The 9,879-nt window shown below is 39.3% G+C and overlaps 1 protein-coding gene across 6 annotated transcripts; it reads right to left on the bottom strand.

The window, feature by feature from the left end:
* Nucleotides 1–2,261: 2,261 nt before the first annotated feature.
* On the bottom strand, nucleotides 2,262–9,812 carry asphd2 (aspartate beta-hydroxylase domain containing 2). Of its 6 annotated transcripts, none has more exons than XM_065247430.2 (4): nucleotides 9,738–9,812; nucleotides 6,747–7,971; nucleotides 6,378–6,491; nucleotides 2,262–3,475 (listed from the first exon to the last, which is right to left on the bottom strand). In XM_065247430.2, exons 2-4 carry the CDS (start codon nucleotides 7,639–7,641, stop codon nucleotides 3,366–3,368), a joined length of 1,119 nt encoding a protein of 372 aa, XP_065103502.1. In that variant the 5' UTR covers nucleotides 7,642–7,971; nucleotides 9,738–9,812; the 3' UTR covers nucleotides 2,262–3,365. The 6 variants fall into 6 exon arrangements, with proteins under 6 accessions (XP_065103502.1, XP_065103504.1, XP_065103505.1 ...); XM_065247432.2 differs by lacking the exon at nucleotides 9,738–9,812 and adding an exon at nucleotides 9,390–9,689; XM_065247433.2 differs by lacking the exon at nucleotides 9,738–9,812 and adding an exon at nucleotides 9,029–9,321.
* Nucleotides 9,813–9,879: the final 67 nt, after the last annotated feature.

Raw genomic sequence — 9,879 nt, 5'->3', positions numbered from 1 at the left:
TTTTGGGGAGAAATATTACTGTAAACAGCAATTTACAAATAAACGTAACCTATTCCAATAAGTTCTGAGCAAATTAAACTGTTTATTCTAATAAAATATTTATTTGATCATTTAGATGAAGTGTTCTTTGACTTTGTGAATACCTAACAAGATCGTTCAGAAACCTAACTATCAAAAAAAAAATATATATAGATATATGTAACAGTTTACAATGGGGTTACATGTATATGTTAATATTAGTTAACTTAACTAATGAACAACATTTCTATGTTGAATTTGTTAACATTAATGCACAATGAACTAACATGAACAAACATGGTATTAACTAACAAAGATTAATAAAACATGTTAGTTCATGTTAATGCATTAATTAAATGTGTTTTGCAAATACTTGCACTGCAGTAGCTTTTAAAAAGGACACTGGCATATTATACCTCGAAGGTACATATTGGTACCAGATGTATAGCCTACATATCTGTACTTGTAAATGTTAAATATCTTACAGCTTTTGTACCTTTACCTGAGAGTGTATCCAGAGATAGTGTACACAAATCAGTCATGTTCTGCATGTAGGGACTTTTTTGAGGCACAGACTGAATATCTCTCTGTTGTTGAACAGGTATATGCCCATATGCCCTGGAGTGTTCACATCTACTTTTGTTACTGGGCCAGTAGGCTGCTCTCCAAAAAGGTACACCTGTGTACTTTATTTACCCTTAAATGATTCATATTATTACATTAAATGTACATATTATTTCAAAAGTGTATATATTAGTATATATTTTAAAAGGGCACTGTGCCAATGACAGTGTGTTTGTATGCAACCCCTAGCTGTCATATTTGTCCTTTGTAAACGCTGCTATTGATGAAAGGTGCCCTTTTGTGTTGATACAGGTCTTATAGGTCCTCCAATTAAATGTCCCAACCTTAACCTTTAAAGGACAAGCAGAACCAAGCAGGCCCCCCGTCGACCTATATGAAAACTGCTCTAGCTCCCCCTTGCGTAAGTGATGTGATACTGCAAGTTTGGTGAATCGTTTTTGCAAGTTTTTTTTATACATTTGAATGAAATATGTTCAAGATGGCAGAAGAGGTTAAATAAAGATGTCATTGATCTGACTATTCATATGTCTGCTAAAGTTAAAATTTGACAATTTTAAAGCCAGCAATACTTGTAACAGAAAACTATTATATGCAAATCTGTCATTGTATAACTTTAGTGTGGAACTGTATATTAGATTTGCAACCTCTGCAAAATGCTATCTAGAGATCAGATATGTACCGTAGGTGGATTGCAGCTGTCTTTCATCTCCTATTTCATTCATCTCCTATTTATCTTGCTCCCCCCTCTGTGTTAGCAAAATAGGTTATGTAAATCTCCAAAGCTGCGGTATGATAATGGCTTCCTTTGCAATTTCCTGTTATCTGCCACCCCCATATTCAAATCTCCAAAAAATACAGCACATTGCTTTAAGGGCACATATAATGCCCATTTTTACAATGTAATATATGTAACAGGTGTGTCCAGAATGTGTCTGTGAAGTCTCAGCTCAAAAATACCACAGATCATTTATTATAGCATGTCCAAAATGCACCTATTTGGGTGGGAACAAAAACACAGTTTTGTGTGTGTGTGTACCTTTAAAAGCAAATACGATATTGCTCTTCGCTCCCTTAAAAAAATGCTTTGATTAAAATAGATCTGATTTCACAAAAAAATAGCAGACATTGTCCCTCTCACTGAAGGCTAAAACTTTGGTAATACAAGACTTTTTGTCAGCGGCCATGGGCGGGGTATTATCAGTGTGACATCACATTGCTAACAGAATCAAAACACCATGTTTAATAAGACTGCTTTGGTTTAATAGGGATTAAAAAAGAGGGGGTTAATAGGTTTTTACAGTATACATACTGGGAACTATATTCTCAGAAGGCGAAGCACTGCTACTTGGGCGGACTTGAGAATATAGTCCCCAGTTTGTATACTATTAAAAGATGGCTGTGTCTCATAAGACCTTGTTATTTGTACACGATGTGACTATACAAATCACAACACATAAATAGGAAAATGTTTGCGTTATTTTGTCACTTATTGGGAGCAGTATGCTAGCTGGAGCCATTCACTTCCAGTCTTTGTGCTAAGCTAAGCTAGCGGGGGCTGCGTCAGAAAAAAAGTGGAATGTCCCTTTAAGGATGAGTAAATAATGTCAGAAGTTTAAATACAAACACTGACATAAAGAATAAGATGCACCTGCCACATATTAAATCAATTCTTTATTAAATCTACAGAGGTACTCATCCATTGCAAAGTGAGTCCATGGCACACAATTCGGAAACATGAAAGTAGGAACATTGTCATAAAATTGATTCGCAACTCCAAAAGTCACACAATGCTATAAAATGTCACATCTCACGAAACTCTCTGTAAACGGTCCGTATTCTTACAAAAGGAATGTACCAATATCAATGCGACAACCACGAAAGCTCGCTTTACAAGCAGTACAACAAAGCACAATAAGGCTGAACCTAGCACATAATAACAGCCAAAACGTCGTGTCTCCGAAAATACTATGCAGCGTTTATCACGGTTTTAAAGAGATACAAAGCAATTGATACGCAATTGAATTTATTTGAAAACTCAGGATAGGAAAGAGCAAAGTGGAAAGCTGGCTGACTCGATGTGCTCTCATTCTTTCTCGCCCTGGCATAGACGTGGCTAAATAAGTGCCACTAGTGCGTGTCATTTTTAGTTACAATAGCTGGTAGTGCTTTACTTCACACTAGCATCTCTGCCATATATCCACGTACATTTGTTGTACGTGTCAAATCTTCTGTCTCTGCAGCATATGTCGTTTTACGACTGTTTAGCTTTTCTCACGTAAGCATGACCTCTGTAAAAATGTACAGACCAAACATTGTACTGTGCTTCCTACACAACCCTACCTGGCTATAGCAACCAGAGGTGATAAAAGTGCATCTCCGTGTGCGGTTGACTGTCAATGCGCGAGGTAAAATGAAACTGGGTATAATGAGACCCTGTCAACTGCAGCTGACTTACAAGAACAAAACACTAGTAAAATTACTCAATGGCTTTGTCTCAAGCAAAGGTCTCCAGAAGGTTTTTGCTATGGATAGATGCTTACAGAGTTGAGGCGGTCTGTAAGCATTGATAATGTACAATAATCACGATGTTACAGTCTCTACTTCAGTGCTATTATGAGGGAAAGTCCGAATAAAGGTACATATACTAGAGGAGGAGACTGATGTGCTTATCCTCATACACTTAAATCTTTCCCATCTCATAATGCTAATTCTGTGGAGAATTATTTTCCTTTTGTGTTCCACCTTTGCTTCACTCTTTCCCCTCAGCGTCCAGGGGTAAAGATGTAATCCAGGGCCTGTCTCTCAGCTGCTGCCACGTTTGGGTGCCAGAGGTCCACCATGAATACGGCTCTCGGGCCATCTTCTGCAGAACCTGAGGAGCACATAAATCATTTTTGAAGTTTAAAGTAAACACTGAATATATTTTTACATTTTCTGAGATAAAACAAGTGAGCCTGCTTAAACTCATCACTGTTTCATCAGTTTCGTGGGTGGTGTTCAGGATGTGTGGGTCTCTAAAGTAGTTGCTGCCAGATTGTTCTGTGGGCTTGCTACGTGATATTCTGTTGCCTATTTTATCATCTGCCATTTTATATAATTTATCATATACAGTACTGTGCAAAAGTCTCAGGCCACCATGCCACAATTAGATTTGTTGTTTTTACAATGTTATAGTGATCATATGAGAGTTTGGTTCCATTTTAAAGCTCACATAACACACGCTGTTTCTGCATTTCTGATGTTAATCTGGAGTACCTACAGTATAGAGTAGTATAACATCCTTAATATCTCCGAAGAGTCTTTAGTTTAATCAGATTTATAAAAGAAAGATTTGCTTTACCGAATCTTTCCGATAACGTACGAAGAAATGAAGAAGGAGGAGTTACTACCGCGGGAGGAGCGACCCCGAGTCATGCAACACTATACAACACTGTTTTAACTTATGATTCACTACATGTTCGTGTCATTTATATAATATTCACGCTCCTATTTCCAACATAAGACAGAAGTCTTACTTACCGCATGCAACTCATGACCCGGTTGGGAAAATTCAGTGCATCAAACACACAAGCAAAACTCCGCTGCTACCCCGGATAATAAACTATATCCATTGTTTTCATAAGGCTGGCTTTCTTCTCCTTACATCCAAAAACACACTTCTTCTTTCGTGCCATTGTTGAGTTTTGAAACTAAACAAAGCTGTGTCGCGTGATAAGATGTTTGCAAGTTCTAGCGTCTCCCGCTGATTGACGGGTGGGTGGGATTTTCGAGGGGAAGTGCCCATGTAAAGAAGTGATACGTATAGAAAACCCCTGAAACGTCAGCTGGACCTGTAATCGAAAAAAACTTTCCGAAACTTGTACGAACCCTGGTGAGGTGCATTTGGCACAGAAATACTCCGTAACACGCCCAACTGCTTTTTTGACACTTTGCCTACGTTTAGCATGAGGAAACAACTCTATAACTGTGTTAATAAGTCAGAATGCTTGAAATACCAATGAACCACCCCTTAAAAAATAGTTTCTGCCAAAATCAGTATTGTATCTGGTCAGTATTAAAAAGTAAATTCTTAATTTTTAATTTTAATATCCGCTGTGTTATTCTTAATTCTTAATTTTAATATCCGCTGTGTTATTCTGTCATCTTTTTTCCCAAAACGCGATTAACGCCAGTCCTCCTTCTCTGCAGAATGCAATAAATCCGCTCAACAAATAAAAGCGCACCATTCCACGCATTGTAAACAATAATGACGGCGCTTTGAATACACAGAATCCTAGTTTTCCTCATTTACTTTGTACTTTGTGATCAACAACAAAAAAAATTATACTTTGATGGCATTGATAAGCCTGTGGTGGTTTTCTGTGGCGAGGAATAACCGTAAGCCATCAAAATCTAATAATGTACTTGGGAGATGGAAAAATGCCGGCTGTTGCTTGTTCTCACATGACAGCATCGAGCTTCTGTCATGTTAACACATTGACCCCAGCGGATCTTATGAAAAAGTTTCCATTATTTTACTTGAAGCCAACGAAAATCGACCAAAACATTTTAGAGCTGATCGCTGTCAAAAAAGTTTAGCAACGACGTCCCAAGGATGACAGCAGCAATGACAGTGTTCCTAATATGACAAAGTGCGTTTTTTTTTTATGCTATTAATGTTTTTTTATCAGTGTGTATACCACTGGTCAACTAAATGCATATAACATGGCAAAGATTAATGCACATTTATATATTGATTCAATAGATAGCATTTTGAGAAAAAATAAATTCGTATTTTTACCTTATTCTGCTTAAAAACGCTCAAGATGTGTTACACTAAACACAGACGATACCTAAAGAAGACATTTAGTACTGATTTTTTTTACAGTATAGTTATTATATATAACTATAGTATATATAATGTACAAGGGGTCTCCAACCTTTTTTTGAGCAAGGGCTACCACAATGGATAAAAAATCTGTAGGGCTACTTTTTTTAATATAGTCTACTCAAAACTTTTTTGTTTTACTTGATTTTTTTACTTCTTCATATATTTTATCATTGTTTAAAATGCATAAAAGAAACCAAGCTAATATAAAAATTATTTTAATATTTATTTACAACATATGGCTATTAATAGAATGTGCTTTGGCGGGCAACTCACAGGTTGGAGACCACTGATAAACTATTTTTAGTATAACTACGTAAATAATAGGATGTAGGCCAAAAAAGCTTAAGATACACAGAATCAAAGCATTAATACGAAAAAAAAACACTGCATATGTAACTCTGAAACCATTTACAGTGGCATGTTTTGAACATTTTTTGTAAACAAAAAATAATACTAACCGTTTTTTGTAAACAAAAAATAATACTATGAAAGTCAATACCGTCAACTGTGTGCTTACCATCGTTTATCAAAAAAAAAAAAAAAAAGATATTTAGCAAGGTAAAGAAACCCCTTCAGGTACAATATGAGTTTGAGTAGTAAATGATGACAGAATTTTCATTTTTGGGTGAACTTTCACTTTAAGTTGCTAATCTACAACATCTACAACTCTCCCAAAGAAGTCACATTTGAGGCTGTATGAAGTCATCAAGTCAGATGAAGGTTAAGGGTTTGATTTGAATAAATATGCATGAAGTAGTATGAGCAATCATGCCTGACTTATCAAGTCATAATGAAGTCGTAAAATGCAAAAATATTTTATTTGCTCAATAAATGTTAACTAAATGGCTTAGGGACATCCTCTACAATCTAATATACAATATTTATTCTGTGGCTTCTCTCTTACCCTCATGAAATGCAGTGTGAAGAAAAGAGTCATCAAACAGCAGACAGCTTCCCTCAGACCAGCACTGCGGCTCTCCACCAACAACCAACTCACAACCAGAGGGCACCTTCAGTCCTGCACACCAGCACGCAGAGAGAGAGAGAGAGAGAGAGAGAGAGAGAGAGAGAGAGAGGGAGAGGGAGAGGTAGAGAGAATTTTCATTATGCATTTGGCAGACGCCTTAGAGTGCATTCAAGGTGTGTGTTTCCTGGGAATAAAACCCACATCGTTTTGTGCAGCTAATGCAATGTCCTACCAATTAAGTACACATACAATTTAAAAGCATTCCAGATATATCAAAGTAGAATTTGGAAAATTTGTTTATCTTACCAAGGTGGCAGCGCAGGCGTACATTTGTTGGGCCATAGTGCTCAGTGATGGTGGATCCAGGAGTAAGAACTGAGAAGCAGGCATTTCCAAACACATTGTTAGCAATAAAGGTACGGAGCTGCCCAAGTACCCTCCATGTCCTTGGACAGCGCCTGGCATTCAGCACCATCGGAGTACCCTGGTTCACCAGATAAAAGGTCCACCACTGGCCACGAGGTGTGCCGTTAGCCTTCCATCCCAGTGGAAGTGAGGTGCCAGTCCGACTGGGTGGCAGCCGGTATACGCTCTCAAATTCAGCCAACAATGCAGGGAAACTTCTCTCCAAAAGCTCGACATCATGCTTCTGTGCCTCTCGTGAGAAGAACGGTGCCGAAGGAAGGTCTGGCAGGAAGAAGACCTCCGGTTTCTGGATGGAGGGGCGGCTGCAGAGCAAGTAGCGGCCCTGCTCACGTACGCCTTTGTGCACACGACCCATGCCGGCCCATGTGTAGCGCTTAGCGTACTCCTGCAGGCTGTGGTAGAGTCGCTGGTTCAGGCCCTCACCAGGTTTCGCGCAACGGAAACAGTCAGGGGACTGGCAGTAGGCAAAGCCGTTGAGTTCCTCATCGCTGACGCCGCCTCCTCCAACCCCTCCGACCTGACGGAGTTTCAACGAACCTCCGTGGATTGTGAGGTCAGAGCTCAGGACACCACGGGGCACGCTGCTGCCACGGGGCTCTGGGGTGAAGCCACCCCGGAGCGAAGGGGCGTTGTGCTCGCATCCTACGCGATAACAGTACCAGATAAACAGGAGGGCGAGACAAAGGGCTGTGCCCAGGGCGCTGGACTCACATTCCCGTACCGACTGCATGCCACCCGCAACCCATTCCCTCATCCGCTCTAAAGACCATTCCATAACCGCACACAAACATAGATATGAGTACTTTACAGTAAATGATGAAGACTGTCTCTTGCGTAATTATTTCTTGGACTGTGCATTAGAGAGTCTGACTGCGTGTTTTAGTAAGCCGATACAGCCTCTGCCTTGCCTTTCAAATCCATATTTGGCTTAAAGCATCTCTCCACTTTTATACCTGATACTGCCACGTCATCAAACAGCTTATTGGCCTTCTTTATTACAGGTTACTGTTCTTTGTTTTGTTGCATTTAGAAATGTTGACAGCGCTCGGCTGTGAGATAATTCTGCTGCTTCTCAGCACAAACACAGAGAGACACCCCAGGGCACCTGGTTGAGAGAGAAAGAAGAGGAGACATAAAGGACACTTCATGGCGAAGCACAGTGGAAAATATCAGTACGGCATGCATACAGCATCATCACAGCGTGGAGGCAAACTGCATCACACCTGCTTTGACAGCCCATCTGACCACATGATCATTTCTATATAGCACCCCCACACGCGCACATCCCGGACAAGCCCCCAACCCCCTCCCAATACACATGCATGGCATTTGAAATGTAGCCTCTGAAACACCTCCGCATTGCACTTTAAAAAACCATGAGTCATGGGAGAATTAGATACATTTAACAAAAACAATATAAAAATACACAATAAAAGCATGCAAATAACAAACAAAAAACACAGACCAGTATATATAAGACAAACCTCCAGAGCAAATTTGACAGAGAGCAGGGAATTGTTGCATTGCTGTTGCATTAAGATTAGATGGAATGCGCACGGAAACAGAAACGAAAACAGACTAAAGGCAGATGCATCTCAACAAAAACAGATTGACAAATTTCTCAGGATTTACTATAACAGTAGGGAAATACGTACAGTAACAGCCAAATACAAACCACAAAAAGAAATCCCAGACATCGAATGCAACGTTACATCAAAAACGCAACATGCAAAATACGATCAAACGTAGCCCATGCTTTTGTCTCACCCGTAAACGGCCTCACGAGACGCTCGTTTATTTGTATATTCACTAACAGCTTCTATTTTCTAAGAGATAAAGCGACTGTTCGCCCGGCACAAGCACTTTCCCCGTCTATATACTTCCCAGTAAGACACCTCCCTTTAGCTGTTTCATTGCAGTTTCTGCCCTTACGCTCGTAAAACAGGAGACTGTCAGGCGACGTCCATAATGCCGAAGACAAGCGGGCAGAAAACAACATGACACATGTCCGACGTCTCATCACTATAGCTTTGAAATCGGGCGTTTACATAACAAAATAAAAACATCGACAAGCAAAGTAGCAAACATAGAATTATAATATTAATAACGACACTGCAACAATAGGATAATAATAATGATGATAATAATAATAATTACATTACATTTGCTTTTTATATCAATATTTCCCTTGCGAATTACAGAAAATGTGCCATCCGCGCATCCACCTGCTGCCCATCTTTACATATTTAATAGATTTACATATAGGTTTACATATTTATATTTATTCATTAAACAGACGCGTTTATTCAATTCAACTTACAAATGATGGAGAATTAATTTTTTTTGAGTCAACAAGGTTTTTAAACACTGCAGTGCACAATGACTGTCACGGACAAACGAGAACACGATTAAATCCATTTTGAATATGTCTGCTACATTGTAAAGGGTATCCACAGTTGAACTCTTATATTGCGGGCTGTTTTAAAATAAATGATTTGGTTTAACGCATGATGTCCTACTCGCCTACAATTCCCATGATGCTTTCTGGCCGTCAAATATTTCCGCTGACGTCATCTTCACCGAGCTTGGCGCGAGTCACAGCATGAAATTGCAACAAATGTTACGAGTTGAAACTTTGCTCTTTTACTGGGTTTTAGTTGTCGTTTCGTTTGGTCTCGTTAACGACAGAGTTATATCTTCCAGTCGTAGACTAGTTTAAAGAGAATGAGGTACACTGTAGGCCTATCGATTAAAAAACAAAAAAACTTGCGGTCGTATGAATTAGGCTACAGCTGTCATCTTTCTCAACAGTACGTACAGAGCTACTGCAATAGCCTACATTTTTATGATGACGATTTATTTGAAACTTGCCTTTAGGTAACACAGACTCCAATTGTGCCAGCTGGTATCCGGGAGCGAGTTAAGCCCCTCCCTTCTCTCTCAACCCGAACTCTCTTTAAAACCACAAATTTCCCTGTTCATACTTTGAAGGCAGTCTAGGCAGATCATTTGT

The sequence above is a fragment of the Paramisgurnus dabryanus genome, chromosome 11 (assembly GCF_030506205.2).
Source record: "Paramisgurnus dabryanus chromosome 11, PD_genome_1.1, whole genome shotgun sequence".
NCBI lineage: Eukaryota > Metazoa > Chordata > Actinopteri > Cypriniformes > Cobitidae > Paramisgurnus > Paramisgurnus dabryanus.
The sequence above is the reverse complement of the archived record's forward strand: the minus strand, read 5'-3'. Positions and strand labels throughout refer to the sequence as shown.

Excerpts from the sequence above, each read along its gene's own strand:
- asphd2 (XM_065247430.2), bottom strand. The coding sequence starts at position 7,641 with ATGGAATGGTCTTTAGAGCGGATGAGGGAATGGGTTGCGGGTGGCATG. Across the intron at positions 6,492-6,746 it reads ACGCCTGCGCTGCCACCTTG|GACTGAAGGTGCCCTCTGGT; the intron begins GTAAGATAAACA and ends GCTGGTGTGCAG. Across the intron at positions 3,476-6,377 it reads TCACACTGCATTTCATGAGG|GTTCTGCAGAAGATGGCCCG; the intron begins GTAAGAGAGAAG and ends TGTGCTCCTCAG.